This window comes from Microtus oregoni, unplaced genomic scaffold (assembly GCF_018167655.1).
Source record: "Microtus oregoni isolate MIOR12 unplaced genomic scaffold, Mior012 000069F_ref0000032, whole genome shotgun sequence".
Lineage (NCBI taxonomy): Eukaryota > Metazoa > Chordata > Mammalia > Rodentia > Cricetidae > Microtus > Microtus oregoni.
The window spans coordinates 63,052-88,956 of record NW_024543976.1 but is presented as its reverse complement, the minus strand read 5'-3'; the positions used below and the strand labels follow the sequence as shown (position 1 = coordinate 88,956).

General features: G+C 43.1%; 2 protein-coding genes across 3 annotated transcripts in view; one reads left to right on the top strand and one right to left on the bottom strand.

Moving 5' to 3' along the window:
• LOC121440591 (alpha-protein kinase 2-like) overlaps positions 1 to 1,957 on the bottom strand; it is a 41,875-nt gene extending 39,918 nt beyond the window's left edge. Inside the window, exon 1 of the mRNA XM_041641352.1 lies at positions 1,641 to 1,957. The gene's annotated coding sequence lies outside the window, so the exon portion shown is untranslated. The remainder of the gene's footprint in view (positions 1 to 1,640) is intronic.
• An 18,146-nt stretch (positions 1,958 to 20,103) lies between these two features.
• Positions 20,104 to 25,905, top strand: part of LOC121440582 (mucosa-associated lymphoid tissue lymphoma translocation protein 1 homolog) — a 47,113-nt gene continuing 41,311 nt past the window's right edge. For both annotated transcript variants that reach the window (XM_041641341.1, XM_041641340.1), the window contains exon 1: positions 20,104 to 20,516. In XM_041641341.1, coding sequence (XP_041497275.1) covers positions 20,290 to 20,516 — 227 coding nt within the window. In that variant the 5' untranslated portion in view covers positions 20,104 to 20,289. The remainder of the gene's footprint in view (positions 20,517 to 25,905) is intronic.

The following is a 25,905-nucleotide window of genomic DNA, read 5'->3' as shown; positions in this document are numbered from 1 at the left end:
TCTCTTATTAATCATCAAAATATTCTAAGGTAGAATCCTTTTTAAAAGTTGTTGTTTTGACATATTGTTTTCAAGTACAGAGTTTTTCTTGAAGTATCTAATTTTTTCATTGTGCCACTATCAATAAGAAGTGTTTTTCCTATTACTTTGTATAGTTCCTGTGATCATATCCTGAAGTACTGTGGGAGAGACTTTTTAACGGCAAAAAAAAAAAAAAATACTTTTTAATGAAGACAGCCTACTTTTGTTGAGAAACTATGGTGCCATGGATACTGCAGGTGTTTGGCTCATCCCAGCCTCTATCAGTCCTGTTAAAATGGATGCTATCTTCATTTTACAGGTGAGAAAACTGGGCTGTAGTTAGAGGCAGATCCCAAATTGAGCTTTGGATCCCGTCCTTTCTTCTTGAAGACTTCCTCGGCGCCGTGCAGATCAGGGAACTCTCAGGCACATTCTCCCTGCGTATGCTAATATCTATACATAAGTGTGCACAGGGCTGTTCAAAACCTGTTATGAATACAAACTCCACTCTACTAAAAATGCACCCAAATTCTGATCCCGTGTTTGATAAACACTTGAAAAGGACAGTATACTTTGAGACTTAAAATGTATTTAAATCCTGACTTCCAGTATCTGCAGCTGCTTATTAGCCATCAGCAGGTTTTAATATAAGATGTGTTGAATGGCTGCTATAAAAGGTTGCTCAGATTCTTGGTTAAGTGCCGAACGCTAGAGCACATAACTCTCGCTCGTTCCCCTTACCTGGCCTGCTGGTCTAATCAGACTACATGCCTTTAGAGCACTGTTCCGGCTTGACTGAAAGAAGGCTACCTTTGCACGAGGAGGAAGCTGTGGAAATGAGATAATCTGAGCAGAAGCAGGTGAAATGCTGGGCTTGCTTAGATCTATTTTTAAATGGCTGTCAGACGCCTGTAACTGACACCCTTAATTGGAAGTTCTGAAGTTTAAATGTATTTATTAAAATTTACTAAAATGTAACATGATGACGAATCCTGTTTTTTAATGATTTCCCTTTTGGGCTGACTTTTTAATCTCGAGGATTTTTTAAATCTGTTTTAGTGACAGTGAATGTCTATATAAGTCATTTTTAAATACCCACTGTGATTTTCCAGCAACTTGAGCTATTATTGCACAAGAAAGCTGCCCACCTAGAAAGCTAACATTTTCTAATCATTCAGAAAATCCCAAGCAAAAAGAATAATATTTGAACAAAATATTTAAATGCCCGGGGCTAGTATCAAGTAAATATTTGCCTTGATTCCTCAAGTTTACAGTGGACATGATCTTCATTTACAAATCGGTCCTTTGGGTCGTTTTTTATGTTTGTTGTTCTAACTGTTAAGACAGGGGTGGTGTGAAAGGAATGATTTTAATCACTGGCAAGCCAAAATAAACAAACATTTTAAAATGTTCCCAAGTTTCATAGAGGTCAGAGGCGACTTGACACAAGACCTTGAACATTTGGCCACGTTAAAGCCTGATACACCCCAATATCCCCTCCAGCCTCTGTCTGTCTCAAAAGGAGACAGCCTGCCTTTGTTCTCTGTTATAGAAAATGTCGACAGTGATATTTAAAGGATAGCCAATCCTTGTTAAAAACTGAAAGTCTCCATACTTACTTTTCAATTCTGTTTATCCAGGAGATGTTATTGGAGGGCTGGCTTGCTGTCGGGGTCCCCTGGCCGTATGTGAAGCATTGATTGGACGTCTTTATGTCCTTGTCCCCTGACAGGGACTGAGATTCAGGGTCTCGTCCACAAACAAATCAAAGCACAGTTGGGTCTGTTTCAGAAAAACTCATGTCTTCTTAGGAGGGAAAAGTCCGCGTCCAAGCAAGTTCTGGAAGGAGAGCAAGTTTTGCCTGCCCTTGAATGAACTAGGTCACGGCTGAAGCTGGAGAATATTTTTTTTTTTTTTTTGCATCACTGTGATGAAACTTGAGGGCCGTTTTCTGCAGTAGGTGCGACTCTTGCTGGCACTGCTTGCCTGAGAGGCCCTGGCAAAGGGACTTGATGAAACACAGCCCTAGGGAGTTGAGATCCAGATGAGCCTTCACTGACTGCTGCTGGAGGACAGCTCTCGCACAGTCTGTGCAGGACCTTGATTTAATCGCTCTCCTCTGAGGACAGCGAAGGAATCAGGCATTTGGAAGTCGTGATAAGGAAACCCCCAGGGAGGGAGATGAAAATAAGATCTCACGTGTTATCCCTTTAGAAATGACACTGAGTCTCCCTCTGAAATTCTCTGAGCAGAAGACACAAAAGACAGGAGTTTCCCCTCCCCTGAGGAATTTGAGGCCATTCTCAGCAATACAATGCGTTTAATGCCAGCCTAGGCTATCTGAGACCTTGTCTGAAAAACAGTCAGGCATGGTAGCAACACACCTTTAATCCCAGCAGTTAGGAGGTAGAGATTAGCAGATCTCTGTGAGTTTGGGGCCAGCATGATCTATATAATGAGTTTCGGGCCAGTCAGGGCTACATAGAAACACCCTATCTCTAAATTAATCAATTAATTAATGAACAAACAAATGAATGAAAACGATCATGAGAAACCATAGAAAGTGCTCCCAGGCCCTAGTCCTGCAGTTTGTCAGCCATGATTCCTGTTTCAAAGAAGTTTTGGTATGAGCGTTTCTTTGAATTTTGTTTAGACCCAAGAAAGGACATGGAAAATCCAGAGACATCCTTTTTTTAAGTTTTCTTGCCTCACTACAAAAATATTTTAATGCTTGATACCTGGAAACTGACTAGTTAGAAGGAGACCTCTTGTGAGACAGACGTGGCTAAAATTAGCACCTCTAAGTGGGTGACTTTGAAAGGGACATGACCGAAACCTCCCTCTGTGGTGAGCCCTGTGCTCCTCAAAAGCAACGCGACGGTGTGAGTTACAGTGTGTGCCTCCCTGTTATTGACAGAAGAGGTTCACAAGACAAAAATCCACAATCTGAAGCTATTAAATGTCAGGCTTGCACAGCTGGAGGGTTCAGTTCTTCAGTTTTATCTACACAGGAGAAGAAAAATATTGAAAGTTGAAAGGCCCTGAAGTAACACCGCTCTTTTGCAAACACACCCGTGGCATGGGACTGGACAGAGAGAACCAAATCCCTGGGTCTTTTCAGTCTAAGATCTGTTCCAGAGAAAGAGGAAGAACTTAATAGTCGGGACAAATAAACAAATCGGGCCATTGAGATGGCTCAGTGGGTAAAGGCACTTATCACCAAGCTTGACAACCTCAGTCCCGTGCCGGGACTCACTTGCTAGAAAGGAAGGACCAATTCCCACAGGTTGTCCTCCACCGCTCTGTGTGCTGAGACACATGTACATATACACAGTAAATACATAAACAAACAAATGTACTAAAAACAGTAACAGTAAAGGAATGTCACACACAAAAAACAGGAGAGGATAAAGTCAAAAACGAACAAATGGCCCAACACAATAGAGCAATATGAAGTGGTTAGGAAAGAGAGTTCTTATATGAGACAGTTGAAACTCACTCTGAGGCTTACTTTTATTTCAAGACCAATTCCTTGAACTCCTAGTATTTATCTCCTAAAAAAAAAAAATAATAAATGTAATACTATAGATATCTGCAAACCCATGTTTGCTGCAGTAAAATTCACAATGAGCTAATTAGGAATCAGCCTACATACTCCTCAACAGATGAATGGATAAAGAAAACGTGGCATGTTTGCACAATGGACTATTCAATCACCCATTCAAGAAATTAAAATTATGTTGCCTACAGGAAAATGGATGGAACTGGAGATCATTGTGCAAGATAAGCCAGTCTCAGAAAGTCAAGTATGATGATCGTTAATCATCGTCAACTTGAACGGACTGAGAACTCACTGCAGAAAAACACCTCTGGCTGTGGGCGAGGGTATTTCCAGAAGGTTTGACTGAGGCTGGAAAACAAACCTGAATGTGGGCAGCGCCATTCTGGGAACCAGGGTCCTGGGATGAATGAACAGGAGAAGGCTAGCTAAGCATCACATTCATTATCATCCTCCCTGCTGCTTCCCCCCCTCGCCATCCCCCGACCCCCCACCCCCACTGCAGATGTCACGTGACCAGCTGCCATGCCTTTCCTCACTGTGATGGGCTGTGTCCTCTCACACTGTAATCCCTCAGTCAGGTTGCTTCTCGCCTGCTCTTGGATCACAGCGACTAGAAAAGAAGCAACACAACAAGCATCATGTATATCATGTATTTTCTATCACATGTAGAATTGGGGATAGTGGATTTTTTGTCAGCTTGGTACCAGCTAGGATATCATCTGGGATAAAAGGGCCCTCAATTGGGGAAATGCCTCCATGTGACTGGCCTGTAAGTATGTTCTTCATTGATGGTCAATGAAGGGGGCAGCAGCCCACTCTGGGCAGTGTCCCCTCCAGAGAAGGTGGTCTTATGCCCTATACAAAAGCAGGCTAGTCCAGCATTGGGAGCAAACTGGTAAGCAGCATTCTTCATGGCCTCTGCTCCAGTTCTTGCCTCCAGGTTCCTACTTCAAGTCCCTACCCTGACTTCCCTCCATGATAGACTGTCAACTATAAGACGAAATGAACCCATTCCTCCCCAGATTGCTTTTTATCATGGTGTTTATCACCATGGGCTAGAACAGGGAAGTAGAACAGGATATGAGAGGTGAAGGAACAAGAATGAGAAACAGAACAGGTGAGCAGGGCAGCACACATATAAGAGCTATGGAAATGTTATAATGAAACCCATTGCTTTGTGCAATTTATATTCTGATGAAAGTAAAATGAATGTATGAAGCTGATATATATATATAAACATATATATAAACACATATATATTAGGTCTGACCACATTTGCTTTGTCAATCATCTCATCAGCCCACAGATACTAGAATTCTTGTTTAAATAACAGATTTTGAAGGGCATAGATTCATAAAAATCAATAAAACAAACAAAACATGGAATTAAGTCCTATTTAGCCAGGATATTTGCTCTGAATTTTCTGCTTACTCGGGAAAGATAGAAGTAAGATTTTGAAGAGGAAATGTAAGGCCTATACATTTTTATTACATTAAAAACTACAAGTTTGTGCATAAAAATAAAATGGTAAAACATTTAGCACCATCTCAAGTAAAGCAATATAGAATAAAAGAAAAGAGGTTTCAGTGATCTTTTTCTGATGCTATAAACCAGCAGTGCCCGCCCTGTGTGTGGATCGTGACCCTTTCAGGGTTCACATCAAATATCCTGCATATCAGGTACATTATGTTTCATAACAGTAGCAAAATTACAATTATGAAATAGCAGCAAAATAATTGTATTATTGGGGTCAGCACAACATAAGGAACCGTATTAAAGGGTCACAGCATTAGGAAGGCTGAGAACCACTGCTTAAGCAAAAAAAAAAATATTTCTTCTGTAGGGAGATTTCCCTCCTACTGAGTACAGTTAGAAATGTAGTTTTATTACAGATGTTTTTTGTATTCCTCTTCCCAGAATCCTGTTTGCTATTTTCTTAGCTTCACAAAGGGGTGGATGTCCTCATGATCAAAGGCATCAGAGGCTTTGGGGTAGAGACCAAGTTGATCGCTAGCTAATCTGAACACTTAGAGCAAATCCACTTGATTCTCAGCTGCTCTTTGCTCCCATATCTTGGGCTAGGACTGGTACGTGGGGAACTTATCTGCTCGTATTTGTCTTCTGGCAGGGCAGGTCTGTGAACGCTGGTGTAGGATGTCAGAAGTGATGTCATACCCTTCCCTGCTGAACACTTTCTTGGCTGAGGCTTGGTACCAATCACATGTCTGAGCAGAGGTTCTGCCAGAATCCTTGGGACAAGCTGCAGCTACTTAGGTGTCTCTTGCTTTAGGGAGCTATCAGTGTTTGAGAAGGAACCACACACACACGCACACACACACACACACACACACACACACAGCATACACTCACACAGACACATAAATAAAAATAAATCCTAAGAGAAAAAGAAAAAAAAGAAAAACCAAACAAAAAATAAACAAACCAAAAAAACCAAACAGTGTAAGACCAACCATAGCTGTTATGCTGGAAAAATACTTACAGAAATCACCTAAAGGGATGCCACAATTTGATGTCTTATGTATGATTGAAAACCTTGTTGGTGCTGGGCAATGGTGGCACATGCCTTTAATCCCAGCACTCTGGAGGCAGAGACAGGCAAATCTCTGTGAGTTTGAGGTCAGCCTGGTCTACAGAGTGAGTTCCAGAACAGGTTTCAAAGCCACACAGAGAAACCCTGTCTTGAAAAAGAAACAAAAAACACCTTCTTGGTTTTGGGCAATAATAGTGAATCTCTATGATGATCTGCCTGGATCTGTTCCCATCTCCTCCCCTCACTTTGAAGCACAAAGGATCCATCATGGGCGTTTTCACTGTCATGGGGGTTTTCACTGTCATGTGTGATGGAGGCTCATTAGATTTAAATAGCAGAAATGTTTGCACTCAACAGTGTCAGTGCTGGGTGTAATCTTGGCGGCAGGTGAGTGGAGAAGGCCGTCATCACTGTTCCTGGCTTAAGAACGAGACTGCGACAAAGTCCACATTCACATGTAGTGCAGGTCAGAGAGAACCCAGCTGTCGGCATAGCCTCCCCATGAACAGAAGACTCAGGTCAGGGCATTGCAGAAGCAAACCCCAGGGCAGGCTTGAAAATGGTAGAAACTTAACTGCCCTCCTCTTGGCTCTCACTAATCTATTGGCAGAACATGGGAGATATTAATCATTTATGCTTTATGCTACTAAACTGCTCATTTCAAATGGGTGTGACAAGTGGTAAACTCTACACTGTTTACATTTTACCACGTATCTTGTTGATAGAGATGCCCTCCCTCACCACTGCAACCAACTGTGATCATGTGACTATGCCTGTACAGTATATCAGCTCTCTGAGACCTAAGTATCACAAGGTAGGAAATACACCCATGCAAAACAATGCAACACATTTTTGGAAATAAACTGAAGAGTGAGCACCCGGAAAGCCCCTCCCAAATACTAACCACAATGGGAGGAAGCACAAGAGGGTGAAAACCCAAAGTTTGCAGCCATAGCTTAGAGTCCACGCTGTCGCATTGTGTATAGTCTGACACAGCGCAATCACAAATTAGGGATGCTGGGAGCATTTGGGCTTTTTTGTTTTAGTCTGTGCTTTCTGTTCTAGCGATAGCCTTGCTCCCAAACATTTCTGAGGCAAACAGGTTTGAAGCACTTTAAACTACTTATGTCACCAGAATTAGGCAGTCTGTGTTGAAGAACTCCGAGACAGCTAGGCTGAAACTGAGTTACTGCTGGTTTAAGCTGATCTGACAGGTGACGATGGACCAGAAGGACGCTGAACACTCAGTGCTACTTCCAAAGATAAAAAAAAAAAAAAATCTGTATTTTTTTAAATTAAAAAGTTTTCTCCCAGAGGACAATTAGTGGAATCTACTGTAAAATTTAGAGACATCCAAATGCACAAACAATTCATAAAGTAAATTGTAAAGTGGTACCCAGAAAAAGGAAGGCATAATTTGATTAATAATGTCAAACCAAGGGATATAAATCACTTAGAGCGATAAAATTCTTTGGAAATTTTCTACACAGAAAATCCATTTTCTCAACCTAAAGTCATCATAGCTTTAAAGAATGTGCAAAAATGGGCCTGCAGAGGTGGCTAATGGTTCAGAGTATTTGCTCCACTTTCAGAAGACCTACAGTTAGTTTCCAGCCCCCGCATCAGGTAGTCCACAAGGTCCTGTAACTCCAATTCCTGAGGATCTGCTACCCTTTCCTGGCCTCTGCAGGCACCCACACACTGACACACACAACACACATAAGTAAGAGCATACAAAGATTCTGGCATTGGGTTGATGCTAGGAAGTGCAAGTTCAGTCCAAAAGGAAATCCTTCCCTTGGGAGGAAGGTAGGGGGTGACAGTGTGGGTGCTTTAAAATCTACTATACTGTAGACATCAGTGAGCTTGGGCAAATGCCAAGAGAAAGAAGATAAAAATCACAGCCTGATAAAAATTGTTGAGTCCCCTGAAATAAACATCAAATTCTAAATCGCTGTCATCTGGGGCCATTTTTATTCCTCCTCTGCTCTCAGCTCCTGGAGACCTATACCCTTTTTTGCTCTTTATTCACACAATTTCTGGACTAATCTTGACCAATGAATGAGACTCTCCGCATCTCCACTATACAGTGTTCCCAACTCCTTAGACCCTGGAGTTAACCTTTAAAACTCAACCATGGCAGACTATGCTGTGCTCCTGCTTGGACCAAATCTTGGATTGTCCAGTGATTAAATGGTGGTCAAGGGGAGGAGAGCAAGAACCGGCCCTGGTAACCCCTTCTCAATGCCAGCTGTGTCTTCAGCTCCTCCGTGGTTTCCCTTCTGCTGAGACCCACCTGGGGCTGTTACCCACAAAGGCATGTAAACGCAGTAGCTTACACTTTTGAAGACTGAGGCCTCCGCCCTTCAAAGCTTTGAGAAGATAAATTTAGATGTGAAACAGGAAGTAATCTCTTGTGACTGAAAGGGATCACAGAGAAATTATTGCCCCCAAAATATTTTGAAGCTGAAGTGTGGGGGAACCATTCTCAGTCATTAGCATGGACCAGAATCCCCTGTTGGGGTTTTGAAGCTACTCAGTATGTGTGTGTGCATTGGGGGGGAGGGGGGGGGCATCTCCATTTTCTGGTTTAGGCTGTCTGTGCTGGAGCCTGCAATTTTGCATTTCTAAAGAGCTCCCCATGATGCTGACACTGCCGAGGTAGGACCATCCTTTGAGAACTGTCACAGAGGTTAAAGAAGAGAGAGAAAAATTTTTCTAGGCTCCAAGGTCTTATCCAGATTGAAATGGGCAGGATGCTGGACCAGGTCAGCTAAGGCGCTCTATCGGTGTGACTTGGTTAAGACTGATCAGGTAAGTCTGCACTGCCGTTTTATAAGTTATTGTTTTCCATTGACGTGACAAAATGCCTGACCAAAATAATAATAATAATAATAATAATAATAATAACTTAAAGAAGGGAGGGAAGGAGGGAGAGAGGGAGGGAAGACTTATTTTGGCTCATGGTTTGATGGCTACCATCCGTTATGGTGGAGAAAGCATGGGACAGGAACCCTCACCTTTCCTGGAGACACATGCGCAAACATCTATGATAGAAACGGCTATGTAAAGAGCACCAGTGAAAGACCAAATCAATGATGTCATCCACCTCTGGTTTGTTGAACCAATAAGCTTATGGGCGAGGGACTACTGATGAGTAATTGCCCGCCCCCCTACCACCACCAAATAGCTGCATCATAACACAACTCCAGCCTAGCATGGACGATGACCTCCCAGAGCCTGCATAGGCGGGGTCTCTTCCATAAACCTGTCTCTTGCATGCTCTAGCATTTCTCAGACCACATGCAGATGATGGCTGGAAACATGGGGGGGGGGGGGGGAGGCACTGTGGTTCCATGCTAGTGTCTAATGACCCTCTCACCACCCCCACCACCAGGCCCCAGCTGGGAGGGCCTCCTGCAGGTAGAGCAGCTGCAGCTGCTTAGACTTCACAACAGCAAAGGCAATGTTAGGCCCTAAATACAAAGCTCCACAAGGAGGTGATTTATAATGATGGAGTATTATGCTTCTTATAACTCTGGAGTCTGGAAAGTAGAGAATGAAAAGCTGCTTCCTGGGTGCTGGGATTAAAGGTGTAACCCACCACACCCAGCCTTCCCCAATGGTTCCTCTCTAGATCGCAGGGTGAGCACCAATATCCTGAAGGTTATGAATCCCTTCTTAGGCCATGGAAGATTTGTTAAGGAACTTTAAAAATCAACCCAAACCAACTAAAATCAGTCTAAGAGATTTGGGGGTGGGATATCAGTAATTTCTTAGGGTTTTTCAAATGAATCTTGAGGATATAGATTATACCCAACATTAAATTTATCATTTTAATTTATGGGGATGGTTTAATTTTTGGTTTTGGTTATTGGCTTTTGGTGTTTTGATTTTAAATGTAAAAAGAAATATTTTATGTATATGGGTATCTTGCTTGCATGTATGTCCGTGCACTTCATGCATGCCTGATGCCCTGGGAGGTGAGACGAGGGTGTCAGCTTTCTTGGAACTAGAGCGTAGATGGTGTGAGCCACCATGTGAGTGCTGAGAGCCGAACCCAGGTCCCCGGGGAAAGCACCACTGCTCTTAGCCACCAAGCCACCTTCCCAGTCTCACTTTTTATTTCGTTGGTTTTGCTTGTTCATCTTGAGACAGAGGTCCATGTACCCCAGGATGGCCTTAAATTCCTTGTGTATCCAAGGATGGCTCATAATGTGGAACACACTACATAGTGAAAGTGTATGAAATCCTGACCCTTCTTCTGGCACCTCTCAAATTCTAAGATTATAGGCATGCACTGTAAAGCCTAGCTTCATTGTAACCACTTTAAGTATCCAAGTTCATAGCATGAAGTGCGTTCACAAGCATAGTAGAACCAGTATCCACTCTCAGAATGTTTCATCACCCCAGAGTATCTCTCTGCTTCCCTGGCTCCCCAGCCCCTGGAAGCCACCTCTTTATTTTCTGCCTCTGTGACAATCTATGAACCTCAGGTCACTGAATATTTGTCATTTAGCATTTGGATTATTCACTGCATAATGCTTTCCAAGTTCATCCATGCTAAAACCTATATTAGTCTTTGCATATTTTTAAAGTTAGAGATCAAATCTAGGGCCTTGTATGCACTATGCTGAGCTACAGCCCCAACTGAGCTACAACCCCAACTCCTGCAGCATACGTCAGAAACAATCACTTTTGGTGTCTAAATAATATTCAATTATATTTATGTACCACATTTGACATTTGAATTTTTATATCAGTTTTAGTGCTGCTATGAACATTAGTACATAAACACTTGAGTCCTTGATTTAAATTCTTTGGGGTATATATACATGTACTAATAAAATGGGTTGTATCAATTCCCCCTAGAGGGTCTACAGTACCATCATGTGAGACTTACATGTAGCCTATGGTGAAAAACACTAGTATGCCAGCATCCCTCTTAAGATCCAAGAGAGTACAGGTTGGAAGTAGATAGAAATTAATGAGTTCATTACTAGACGAATGTCTTTATATGCTGTACTGTAGTCAATGCAATTGTTATTACCAGAAATTTAAAAACCTGTTTTATGGTCAGTGCAGTGACAGCACTGTTGAAAATCCCAACACTATCTCATTTTACTAGAAATGACACCTCACTTGTAATTCCCACCTGCAACTGAAATCTGTCTCCATAGTAAACATCATAGAATGTAAACATCATAGTTTCTAGACGTTTTTATTTGAAGATAATAAATCATATAAGGTTTTTCCAATCACAGTGTCACTTTTATTAGAATGTCTAGTTTTACTCTTGTCATAACACCTGTGCTCAAATGTTTTTTAAATAAGAATGTTAAGATGGTAATATCATTGGGAGCAGCATTTGTGAATGTCTTTTATTTTTTAAAACATTGCTAAACTACCCTTTTGTATCAAGCATAGAAAAATTGGCTTGAAAATTAACTGCAAGGATAGTTCATGATGCTACAATATACTCTTTCTCCCCAGGGGGTTTCTACTCTGAGATACCAACTATCTTTTTCAAAGTTCTGTTGTCTTGCTGAAGATTGAACTGTGTGTAAGTTGTTTTTCTTGTTGTTCTGAGAAAATGCCTGACATTATAATGACAAAAGGGTTTATTTTGGTTCACAGTTTGAGAGAGGATATAGTCCATCACAATGGGAAAGGCATGCTGGTGGGAGCAGGAGGTGGCTGGTCATATTGCATCTGCAGTCAGGGAGCAGAGAGATGAATACTGACGCTTAGCTGGCTTTCTTTTTTTTTATTCAGTCAAGACTTCAGTCCCACCTCCCTCAGTTAATCCTTTCTGGAAAGCCCCTCATAGACTCCCCAAAGGTGTGCTTCCATGGTGATTCTAAACCCAACCGAGTTGACAGTGAATAGTCACAGTCTAGACTGATTCTTTGATTTTACAACAGCTTTCACCCAGGCATCAGCTGGGATTCTGTGTATGGACCCAGGGGAGGATAGTGAGAGATGAAAATAAACGTAGTATCCCTGCAGAAGTTCTACAGTTCTACACTTCAACACATACAAGTCTGTAACAAAATACTAATACTGAAACAAAAAGGAAGCAAGAAATTGTTGATTTTAGAACAAGGAACAAGGATAGACACCTCAAGATTAGCCAAATAACTTAACCTCTTCCTTTTTTCTTCATGCTTTACAATTTAAAAAAAATGTGTCTGTCTGGCTGTGGTGACATAGACTTATAATCCTAGCAACTGGGGTCGAAGTGTAGAGGCTGCAATATCACGAGTTCAAAGCCAGTCTTGATACTATAATAAGTCTGACTCGAAACCAAGCACTAAAAAGTACTTGAGGCTGAGAGTAGTTCCTAAGTATGGGAGAAAATACAATGCTTGGGGCATCTATGGTTGTCAGTGAGGGTGGCAGAAAGAGCAGGGTGGGTCAGTGCTGCACGGACACTTCCTGGCTAGAGATGTGGCAGCCACTCCTAGTCTTGAGACGACACTTTAGAAATTACATGTATTTTTGTGCTCATTCGGTTTATTTGTAGGTAGCTGTGCCAGGGTTCAATCTCTGGAACACACATTGTGAAGGAGGGAATCTGACCACAGTATACACCCTGGTGCACACACACCTGGTACACACACACCTGGGTCCATCCATCCTTGGCAATACATACACAAAACGTAAACAGAACTGATTTGTTTGGGTTCCTCCTGAACAAAATAAGTGGAAGTTAATACCTCAGGATTTTTCAGTCATGATGATTCCTACAGTCTGGCAGCTCTGTGGCCCAATACCTGGCAAGAAATAACACGAGGGGAAAGGTTGATTGGGGCTCATGGTTTGTGAGGGTATGGTCCATAATGACAGAGAAGGCCTGGCAGCTGAAGGCCTACCTTCTCCAGCGACAGCCCACCTCTTAAAGGTCTACAGCCTTTCAAAACATCACCAGTTGAAGGCCAAGTGATCACACAGGAATCTGAAGGGGACATTTTCATTCAAATTCTAACAGTCCACTCATGGCTCCCAAAGGTCATGTTATCTCACTATGCAACCTACTTTCAGTCAGTCCAACTTTAAACCTTCCTACAGTCAGACTGGCAGGGTGGCTCAGCAGATAAAAGGTGTGTGCCACCAAGTCTGACAATCGGAGCTGTATCCCCAAGATACATGTGATGGAACGAGAGAAAAGACTCCTAGGAGTTGTCTTCTGGCCTCTATATATATGTCATAGAACACATATGCCTGTGACACCTGCAACACATACACAAAAATAAATAAATGAAATAAAAAAAACTTTTTAAACGGCTTATAGTTCCAATATTGTTCAAAAGTCAAAAGTATCTTTTGTCACGAAGGCACTCTTAGCTATGAGTCCCAGCAAATCAAAACATAAAGTTACTTAATGTCAACACACTATGGCACAGACTAAACATTCCCATTCCAAAAAGGAGGAATGGAACTATATCAAAACAAACAAAAAAAACTATACCAGAACAAGATCAAATCTAGCAGAGAAAACACAAACTCTTCAGCTCCATATCCATTATCCAAAACCTTGAGGTCTCTATCACACCGGAGGCTCCATACAACGGCCTCTCTACTTCTCCCTCCAGGGAATCTGACTGTGCTACACATTGCATGGATTCAATGGCTTTCAAGAACTTTGGTGCAAGGCATGATGGCCTTGTTTGAATGAAAGTAGTCCTCATAGGCTCATATATTTGCATACTTAGTCCCCAGTGGATGAGACATTTGGAAAGGATTATGAGGTGTGGTCTTGTTGAGGAGGGGTATGTCACTTGGAATGGGCTTTGAGATTTCAAAACCCCAGGCCAGGCTCAGTGTCTCTCTCTCTCTCTCTCTCTCTCTCTCTCTGCCTGCTGCCTGTGGATCAGAATATAGAGCTCTCACTACTGCTCCATCCAGTGCCTTGCCTGTTTTCTTCCCACCATTATGATAATGGACTAACCCTCCGAAAATGTAAGCAAGCCCCCAATTCCCCAGTTGAACTCTTTGATAAGAGTTGCCTTGGTCAAGGTGTCTCTTCACAGCAATAGAACAGTGACTAAGACACTCTGTAACTCTTGTGTTTTGTCTGCTTATCATGGTGGTGAGTATGCGAGTTTGATGCAATCTAGAGTCACCTGGGAAGGGAGTCTCAATGAGGGACTATCTGGATTTGGTTGGCCCATGGGCACATCTATGAAGGACTATCTTGTTTATAGTAAATGAGGTAGGAAAACACACCCACTGTGGGTGGCACCATTCCCTCAGCAGAGGATTGTGAACCACAGGAAGTGTTCTCTGCTCCCGATTAGGGATATGACTTCTTAAACTCCTGACAACGTGACATCCTCCTTTATCCTAGAATTGTGAGCTTACAGCATACTAAGGCTTTGCTAGCCCATGGCTCCAAGCTCTTCCCATAGTCCTCCTATGTTCTATTTCCAAACACATACAAACCATGTGGTCAGGATTATCATAGCAATAGCTTTTACTTCTCAGTATCCATTTCCTATATTCCCTACTGTTTTCATACTAGCCAAAACTTAAAGGAATAAGAATTTACTTTCCTTATAATCCATCATGATAGGAAATGCATGGTATCTGAAGTGGCTGAGACTATGGCAGGGGCATAAGACTGCTTATTTACATCTGAGTGACTGAACAGGAAGTAGTAAGACTGGGACCAGAAGAGAGGTGAGGCTATACCCCTCAAGGCCCAGACCAAAGCAACCCACTTTCTGGAGCTAGGGCTCAAATCCATAATTTCCCAAATCACACTCTTAGCTGGGATGAGGTGTTAAAGACATGAGCCTGTGGGGGATATTTCACATTTAAATCTACAAAGACTGGTTAAAAGTAACTCTATATATTTCTTCAATTTATGGTTGCTTTTTTTTTTTGCATTCCTAGATTACTATTGGCAAAGATCACTTACTACCACAAAATACTATAGTACACTACACTATACTATACTATATATAGACCGCTCATCTATACTATTTTATAATACTTTTTATTTAGATTTTGCTTTTCCAGAGTCCAGATATATAGCTCAGACTGGTCTTAAACTTTTGATCCTTTTATCTCAGCCCTCTGAGTACTCGCATTTCAGGCCTGCACCACCAAAGCCAGTTGTAAGACTCCTTGAACTTCTAGTCTTCTTTCTAGTGCAGACTAAATAAGTTCTCAAAACTCCAAAAGTTAAGTAACTATCGTGATTGCAATATTTCAAATATTCCTCATCACTTACTAAAATCAGAATTTCTCAAGCTTTAAGCTCTTGCCAGTTTTTAGGATTTCAACGCCCTCACATGCCTTGGTAATTTTATAGGCTCCTTTAGAGAAAAATCGCATTTTAACTTAAATAAATTTGGCATTACTCTAGTCAAATTACTGGAGAACTGATGACTCTGACAGACATTTTCTTTTAAATACTATGAAAAGAAAATCGACATGCTATTAAAAAGGCATCCTGTATAACCCGCTGATGCTATAGTAGGCACAAACCTGTAACAACTTAGCCCTTTAGTCTGACTTATTCTGATCTGACTCCTTTCTTCAGTTTGGTCTTCGCCCTTTTTCTTGTGAGCCTCCAGTTCGCCTGAACCAACCACAGTTGTTCCCATGATTTCCTTGGGTCTTCTTCCTGCTCTGCTTCTGAGAGCACTTCTCTCTCTGGCCACAAAGAAGGAAGTGCTTATCTTTGTCTTTCATTGTCTTTGGCTAAGGCTGTCTCACAACGCTGAGAAGCGGAGAAACCTCACAGCAATGTAAGCAGTTCTTGCTCATTAATAAACTCTGTAAAGTGGCAGCTCAGCTGATTCTCTCTTTCACTGTGGGAAAAGGCCAGTTTTGTGTCTGTGAAGCAAATGCATTCCAGCATCCCTGATAGGTTTGTATGTTTGCTTGTATTTATCACTGCTAATCACATCATTAGAATCTCTTCCAAAGAGGCAACAATTTTTGGCTCCCTCACTAAAAAATGAGTTACATGAAATCTCTGACATATGTTCATTGTGTGTTTGCTGAGGTTCATGACTTCAACTTAAAACAAAACTATCCTCCAGCAGTACTTGGCACAAGGGTCAGACACAACGTAAGCACCCAGTGCCTATTGGCTGGCACTTGAATGGATGGATTTAGGTAAGTACAGTCTTCAAAATAACTAGAAGCAGTAAGATCTAGATGGTTCATTATGAGAGTAGGGTGTGGAACACTGGAATGATGTACTTAGCTACCATGTTTAAGTTATAAGTGAAATAAGATAATTCCCTCTGTTCTTTAGGAAACATCAGACAAAATGGGCTATGAGGGATGTGGCCAGTATTGTGTCTGAGTGCGGCCTTCACGGTCCTACCTCAAGGATGAGTCAGAGAGGTCACTAAATGTTTAGACATGGAGTAAGGGATGGGGACAATGAGTGACATTTAGTTGTCATTTTCAATTCCCTTATCTTCAGTATATACAGACCCAGAGGCCTTTAGATATTCTCCTATACCAAGTCTTTTAAGACCTGTTCATTTACGAACTATAGTGTCTGTCATTTTTTGGTTAACATCCACAATCAAATTCTGTGAGAGAGAAAAAAACTGAATCAGTGTCTACATCCATGAGTAAGATTAAGATTACATCATCAGACTTTTCTATGGACTGCAACCGTAAGCTTCCTCAAATTGTCCAGATTCACAGAGACTTTTATCCCTTTCAGCTAATAAGGAAAAACTCCCGGTGATATTTATTACCTATACACACGCATTATATTTAAGGGATATTTGGAAGCTGTAATCTTTGGCCAGTGAAGGAAAGGCTCTTCCTGCCAAACCCGACAATCTGAGTTCAATCCAAGGACCCATACAGCGAAAGAAGGGAACCCTCTCTCAAAAGTTGTCTTCTGGCCTCTGCATGTTTGCTCCCGCCAACCCCCTCCCCCCCCCGCCTGCTGCCACCACCACATATACACATTCACACAATAAACAAATGAATTTTTCATTAAAATTTTAGAAAATTTTAAGTTAAAAATTAAAGCCATTTCTAGATGGTTGTGGCTCATGTCTTTAATCCCAGCACTCAGGAGGCAGAGACAAGGCAGATCTCTGTGAGTTTGAGGCCAGACTGGTCTACAGAGCGAGTTCCACGACAGGCTCCAAAGCTACAGAGAAACCCTGTCTAGGAAAAAAAAAAATAAAGCTACTCATACATTTTCTCTTGGCATTATATAATTGTTGGGAGAGGAAAACAAAGCTAAGTTCTTAAAATGTTCCCAAAATTAACGTATCAATTTTCAAAGTACTAACTAATATAGACATACGCCACATAACATGGTGATCAACAACTATGCTAATTGGTTTAACAAAAACTAGGGGCATCTGGGAAGAGGGAATCTCAACTGAGACAATGCTTCATTAGATTGCCTGCAGGCACATCTGAGGGACATACTGTTGATTGATGAAGGAGAAACAAGCTCACTTTGGGTAGTGCCATCTCCACCCAAAGTTGTATAAAAAAGCAATCTGAGCAAGCCATCGAGGCAAACCCGGAAGCCGCATTCCCTGTACGGTCTCTACATCAGTTCCTGCCCTGCTTGAGTTTCCGCCCTGACTTCCCTTAATGGTGGTAAGATGAAATAAACCCTCATATGTTGTTTTTGGTAGTGGTGTTGATCATAGCAACAGAAATCAAACTAGAATAACAACAGACTGCACCTGTTGTCCCAGGAGACTGGGTTCACACAATAAAAATCACCTCATGAATGGAGGTTCCCATGTCCCGCACTCATCGTGAGCTCCTGGGTTTCACAGAGCTGGAGGGGGGGGGGGGCGGGTTAAGAACTCAGTGAATGATACATCATGTGCCCAAGAGATGGCTGACAGATGACTGAGTTCAATAGTGGGGACCTTCGTGGTGAAAGAGAGAACTGACTTTTACCATTTGTCCTCTGATCTCCATACAGGTGCCACGGCACGCGCAATTGCATGCACATACGCAGATAAGTAAATGAAAACAATAAACATGTCTTTAATGGGAAAAAAAAAATCACCGCATGATGCATTTCTCAGAATGTACTCCCACCCTCAAGTCATGGATATGCTGTGCTTACTTTCCCCAGTCACAGGCACAGAAACTAAAGCTCAGACAGGTTCACTAACTCACCTAAGGGGATATCAGCAATAAGTGGCAGCATCAAGTTGTGAACTCACAGCTAACTTTAAAAGTCACGCATGCCCCAGAAGAAAAGTGAAAATTAGGTAGTAGAAATATAAGGACTTTATTAAGAGAAGAAATATACCAACCATAAAATGCGATGTCTGTCAAAGTACGGAATGGAGGGTAGCAGAAAAGGTGGCTGTGTAGATTCTAAAATAGTAGACAGAAAAAAACTCTTAGGAGGAGGGCGAAGTGAAAGAGGCACTTGGAGAACAGGGGGATGGGAAGGGAAGCCACATGGCACCTAGCTGAGCTATACTGCGTAAGGATGCCCAGAGTGCAAACAGAAAGAATACCCACACGGTAAATAGTATAAGCATGGACTTATGATCTTTTCACATAGGAGAAGCTTCATAAGTAATGGCCTGCGCAAGTAGGTTTGGAAGGGGAAATAAAATTATTGGATTTAAATTTAATTGGATTTCAATTAAAAGGTAGAATGACAATAGATGAGGAAACTTAGGACTGGAGATGTAACAGAGCTGACGGAGTGCTTGCCTCGCAAACGACAGGCCTCCGTTTCTAGAACCAGGTCTGCATAGAACTGTGCACGGTGGCGAACACCTGCAGCCCCAGCTCTCAGGATCACGGTGCAGAGAGGAAAAAGTTTAAGGCCAGTTTGAACGACTTGAGGTAAACTGAGCCGGGAAGGCTTGTACCTCAGGGCTGATTGGTCATCCTAAATTGTTTGTTCCTATGTCAAACAAGCCTATAGTTTCCAACGGGATAACAACCTTTGCTGTGGATGAGACTAGGCAAGAGATAAATGTAGCTTTTCCTACCGCTTCGTCTAGAATCTAGGCGGTGTTCATATTCCAAGCAGTTCCCCTGCATGATCTAAATCATCTATGATCTAGACTCATGAGCTAGGGTCTAGATTATCCAGGGGAACCGTTTGGAATATGAACACTGTGACAGTTTGATCTGAAGGACACCACACCATTACTGCTAAAATCCATTTGCAGGATCTAATAAGTTAAAATAGACAGGAAGTATTTGGGTTTTGCTTGCTTGCTTTTGCGGAGCTGAGGATGGCTCCAGAGCTTTAGACATGCCAGACCAGAGTCCTACCACCAAACTGCACGATTGAATCCCTCAGTCTTAAAATAAAAAGACTCGAAACAAGTTGGGTCAATTCCCTTACGAGTATCTAAATCTCCAATTCCACTACTTTCCTCTGGCAACATCATCCGCTAGCAGAGGAAGCGTCTGCTGAGGTTGCCCAATGTGGGGAGCTGGCGGCCTCTTGGCGAACACCGCACATACGCAAACCCCGGGGTCCTCGGAGAGCAGACGCGCGCGTGGGGGCGCCGCCAGGAAGCGCGTGCTACCCTCTCCGGCGTGAGGTAAGCATCCTCCCACGGTCCCGGGAAGCTCCTACGCCGCAGGCTTCCTAGCTGTGGCAATGCCTCCACCGCTGCTTCCTCCAAATGCTCTACCCACCCGTCCCTTCCTGCTCCGCAGACTCAGAAGCCGCCCGGGAAGGGCGGCCGCATGCCCCGCCCACATCCCGCCCCGTGCCTAGAGGGGGAGGCAAGCCGGTGGCACGCCCGCAGCCAGACCCCGCCCCCTGCCCCGCCCCCCTCACCGCAGGTGGGACTGTAGCCACTCGTGAACCGGCCCCACCCTAGGGCCCGCCCCCATGCCCAGCTCTCCCTGCAATTGGAGAGGCCGCCCGCACATAGCAACGAGGCCCCACCCAAACTCCGCCCACACACGCGCAGCCCGGCCCCGCCCCCTAGGCCCGCCCCCCTCTTCGGCCGGCGCGCCCCGGGGCTTCTCAGGGGAACCTGTCGCGCGGGCCGGGAGCAGTACTTCTTCCTGTGAGGGCCTCACTGTGCGGCGGACTTCTCCTTCCGCTCCTGCGACTCGCGGGACGGCGAGGAGCAAGCGGAAGGTGCACAAGGGCGCCGAGGCCCGAGGTGACCGGCTGGAGCTGGGCGGCGGGGCCACCGGCGTAGCCATGTCGCTGTGGGGGCAGCCGCTGCAGGCCTCGCTGCCCCCGGCTGTGCACCCTTCTCCGACCGCGCCCTCGGGGCCTCCGAGCGCCCCTCCAGCCGGCGCAACCCTCAACCGCCTGCCGGAGCCGCTGCTGCGGAGGCTCAGTGAGAGCTTGGACCGCGCGCCCGAGGGCCGGGGCTGGAGGCAGCTGGCGGAGCTGGCGGGCAGTCGGGGACGCCTCAGACTCAGGTGAGCGGGGACGCGCGACCCTCGGGTAGAGGGGTGTGCCCCGGGGCAGGGAGTCGCGCGAGACCGACAGGGACCCTGGGATCGGGAAGGAACTGGCACTTAGGGCCAGATGGCACCTTCACACCGACCTTCCTCCCCTGAAGCTGGAGAGCCCTGGCTGGGAATGAACCCGCGCTGTCTTAAGAGGAGGAAAGCTTATCCGCAGGGTTGTAATCCGGTGGGTTTTAAGGCAAAAGAGAGGGATGTGGACACCGCCCTCGGACCCCAAAAGGGCGATCCCGAGGGACCCGGGCGGGTGGAGGAGCGAGGCGTGCAGGGGTTCCTGGAGGCTGGGTAGAGAGAGACAGAAGGAGGGGAAAGACGGGACCAAATTCCCCATCGGCTTCAGTCCAGCGAGCTGACCAAACTTTGTCCTGACTTCACCACGTACATCAGACTCTTGAGAAATTAAATTGCTTTCCTGCTGAGAAAAGGGACCGCTGACATTTGCCTTGGCCCCACAGTCAGTGTTTCTCAACGTTTTGGATCTCAAGATGACGTGTTGAAGACGACAGATAGGTTTTGTGGGGGTTCTGTATCTTCTGCAGGTGTATACGAATATTTATCATTTGAAAGTAAAACCAATAACCCTTAAAATATTGATCTTAAAAGTAATTCTTACACAGTCGCAGAAACAGGTTTTTTTTTTCTTCAGAAAAAGTTTATCCAAAAACCAAATAGAGCATTGGTTAACATTTTTAACCTCTGTTGCTTTGGTTTGGTTGGTTTTTGTTTTTCAAAACAAGATCTTGCTATGTGTCCTCGGATTTCTCTGTCCTGCTTCAGTCTCCCTAACGCTGGGATTCCAAGCTGGCATCGTCATATTCATCTTGAAGTCTTTTTCCCTTCTTTGTTTTTGCGACAGGATCTCACTGTAGCCTGAGGTGCCCTGGAACACCGTGTCAACCACTCTAGGCCTGCCTCAAAATGCTGAATGCTCTGGACGTCTTTACAGTGCCGTAGTTTAATTGTAGAGTTGGATTCTTTTCTGTATTTGATTCATTCCGTTGAGCATCGTATCAGAACTCTAGAAACTTGTGTATACACCTTGAAAAATAAATAGAAAATGGTGACTTAGTACTAGTAAGAAAAAAAAGTGTTTTAACCTTATGGACCACCTGAAGGTGGACTCAGGAGCTGCACTAGGGGTTCCCACATGAACTGTGATCCTTATATCCCTGTCAAGATTTCAACCTGCCTTTTAACTCCTCCAGTTTCTTGTCAAATAACTAAACTTAAACTTTTACTGAAATTATTTGTGTGCATCTTTATAATTATGCTCAGGAGCAGGAGTCATTTCTCATACATAGAACTCTTAGACAAATACTTCTTAAATCAAGAGGGGAGTCTTCACTCAAAGTTATATTGATTGAGTGCTTCTTTTTAGCTGGAAGTTCTGATAGACTGGTTTTTGGGAACATTCACAGTAACATGTGAAATGCTGGGTTGGATGTAAATAGTATCCTTTATTGAACACATAGTGTGTTACAGTGTCCTGCTTACATGCATTATCCACCTTAACCTTCCCAACAACCCTGAGCTTCAGAGTTTAGGACTGAGGCAGAGTACTATTGGTATGGGATTATTGCTCAAGTAGAAGAGGCCCATGTTGCCTGATTTTTAAAAAAATCAGAAAATGGCAAACTAAGCTGGTGCCACATACTTATAATCCTAGCACTTGGGAGGCAGAGGCAGGAGGATCAAGGAGTTCAAGACCAGGCACGTGAGACCCTGTGTCAGAGAAGTCAGACAAACAACGGACTAGCAAAGCTGAGCAAAGGACTTAGTTCTGTTCTAGGGAAAAAAGATACTGGTGTTGGGTATCCAAAAAGATAGAAAATGTTATTCAAACTTCATAAATTTCCCAACTTCTAGACTTACATGATACAAGAAATTGTTTTCTTTGAGGGCAGATCTGCAGGGTATTATGGCGTTAACTGTGAATCCAGTTAAGGAAGGTGCTAGGCTTCCTGGAGAGAGCCTATATGGTGATGAAGGAAGACACAAGAGTCGGTGTACTAAGCTACTAAACTATAAAAGGAGTGGGTTCTTGATTCTGGGTATTAAGTTTCCCTTCCCACGCCTTCAGGAAGATATTGCTAAGTAAACTGCAGAATGGTATTAATCATTGTTTGGGGGAATTTAGGGAAACGTTTGAATTACAAGGAGTTATTAATATAGAGAGAAGGTCAGTTACTGTCCACTTTCAGGATCTTAGAATTTGAGGTAGATTTCAGGAGTCTTTCAAGATAGTGTTTAGATAGCTCCGTGTAGGTTAGTTGGGGTAGGGAGGGTTGGAGAATCTGGTAGTAAACTCACACTGATTAACATTAGAAGAATTGGTTGCTATTAAAAGTTAGTACTGAAAGCCAGGCACATCTTTAATCCCAGCCCTCAGGAAGCAGAGGCATGTGATCAGCGTTGAGTTCTGGGCCAGCCAGTGCTACATAATCAGACGCTGTCTCACAAACAGCAACAAAAATTAGCGCTGAAAACTTGAAACTGGCAAGTCTGAACCAAAGGGATAGGTAGTTACAGCTGGAGATGCTTACTGTGTTTAAGACCTTTTTAAACGTTCTTTTCAAGTGACTTCATGCTGGTGGTAGAAGAGTGTCTGGTAATAAGTGGTAAAGACATTGCAGAGAGTCTGGCCCAGAATGTATGACAAGTCGTGGGGAAACGTGAAGTGCCTTCCCCAGTCACTGAATTCACAGCCCTAATCTCAGAATGTTGTCTTTTCTACTTATTTTTCTTCTTTCTTTTTTTGCTGTTTTGGTTTGTTTGAGGTGAAGTCTTACTACATAGACCAGGCTGACCTTAAACTTATCACAATCCTCCTGCCTCTGCTTTCTGAGTGCCACCGTCCTCACTCGACCTGTTGTCACACTACTCCTTGCATTTTTAATTAAGAATTTAATAATGTAAACCACAGGGAGGGTCCATTCAGAGCTATCTCCAGAGATGAGGAATATCAGAAACGTTTTCAGGTGGTTATTGATGATTTAGTTTGAATCTTTGCTTGTAGTCTAGTTTGCTCTAACCAGAGACATGTAGGAATGCCCTGCATTCAAACCCTGATTGTGTTCAAACTGATCTAACATCAGACATTTAAGTGAGGATCTCAGAGAGAGCTTCCTCTGCCTCTCAGGTGTTGGAATCAAAGGTATGCACCACCATGCTTGACTAAAATCAGATGTCTTTGCTGCCAGTTGAGACAGTCTTAGAGTGTCAGCATATGTTGATTGGTGGTGAGTGGAACAGCTGACCTCCAAGGATTGGCAGAACTTTCAGAAGGCTTGAAAGTAGGGTTGTGAAACATGAGCCAAGGCGGAACATCTGTTGCCGCTAGTCTGCAGTGTGAAGATGCTCTTTAGCTGCAGAAATCTTACCCTCAAGCAGATCATGATAAAAAAGAAAACATGTATTTAAAAGATTAATGCAAATGTCCCTTATCTGTCTATTCAGTCTGAATTCTGAAGTGTGCTAGAAGTCAAGCTTTTATCTCTAAATGCTTTTCTACCTAATCTTCTGATGTTATCCTTCACCGACGGTTTTAAATAGTCAAGCTGATTACAACTATTAAGTATATCTGCTTTCCCCAGATGTGTGTGTAGACTGCTATAGCTGTCTCCTCTTAAATGACTAGTAGGCATCTTAAATGTAACATGTGCAAAACTTAGTGTGTACCCTCCAGTAAACCTCTTGCTCTTAGTTCTCTGTATCTGAGTGACTACTACATCTCCCCAGTTGACCAGAAAATCCAGTCACTCCAGACTTCACTTGTATACACATCATCTTTGTCAGTAAATCCTGACTGCTATGTATTCAGTATATATTTAGAATCCAGCATCCACTGCCACACTAGGCTAAGCCTACATATCTCACCCAGTTTTTTCTAGTAGTTGCTTGAGTTCTCCTTTACTTCCCATTCCAACCTGTTCGAAACACAACAGTTAGAATGCTTCTTTCAAAATATTGGTTAACAAGTTGGGGTTGTGTAGTAATAAGGGGCGGCGGGGCTTAGTCCACAGCACCCCAGCCGCCTGCTCGGCTAGCTTATGCCCCAAAATAATTACACGGACACTGTATTCTTTTAAACACTGCTTGGCCTTTTAGCTCTAGCACTTACAGGCTAATTCTCACATCCCGATCAACCCATCTCTAATAATCTGTGAGCATTGGTCTTACCGGGAAGATTCTAGCCTATGTCCATCTGGGTTGGAGTGTCTGCCGGGGAGCGGGGCATGGCATCTCTTCTGAGGCGTCTACTCCCAAGAGGAGAGCTGTGGAATCTCTGAGCTCACTTCCTCTTCCTCCCAGCGTTCTGTTCTGTTTACTCCTCCCACCTATCCTCTAACCAATAAAATGGGCCAGGGCAGTTCCTTTATTAGCCAATGACCTTCCTCCATCAGGGTTGTAGCCAATTCTATAGGACCTAAAAATTTTTTAAAAGCAAAATTTCGGCTGCTTTAGTGATAAAGAAGTTCTTTTATTTCTAAATTTAAGTTTTTAGAAACCACATCAAAACACTCTTACAAGAACATAACTAAAACAGGAAAAATAAAAGTTGGCTAAGTGTACATATCACCTTAGCCAAAAGCCAGTGAGTACCCATGCAGAAAAGCAGTAAAGCAAAAGATATACAAAATCTTACTTCTAGTTTTATACCTTGTTTTGGAACAGAAATATCTAACCTCAATTTGATCTTTGTTAAGAAGGAAAACTCTGGCCATTGAACTTTTTTTTATATCAGTTAGAACATCCCTTGTTTATATCTGATGTAATTTCAAGTTTCAGTGCCTGACAAACTTCTGAATCATGAAACGTGTATTTTGTATACTGCACTCATGTATTTATGAATCTCCTATTCATGTGAAAACTTAGTAACTTATTTGTAATACATGATCTTTGACAAGGCTTCTTATGACTTTTCCAGTTGCTAACTTTATAACATTGATTATCCTATCCAGTATCATTTTTGAGGCATTAGCTTCTCTGTTCTTAATACTTCTCACACTGTTTATATCTGATCATGCTATGATTTACAGTATCTTGGCCTCATGGGATGAGAAGCACATTCCTCTCAAATGAGAGCAGCATCTTGCCAGCTGGGTAGTCCCTTCATTTTGAGTCATATTCGACTTCATCTTTTGAAAAAGTTAAGGGAGCTGTAATTATGTTACCTGAGCATATATCATGCTTAAGATTCAGCTGGAAGTTTATCAGAAATGCTGTCTAAAATAATCAAAGGATGTTGAATCCAGTAGTCATTATCATCTATAGCTTTTCAAACGTTTTGTGTCTTGACTGCAACTGTTAACCATAGAGTATTTGATACACAAAATATTTG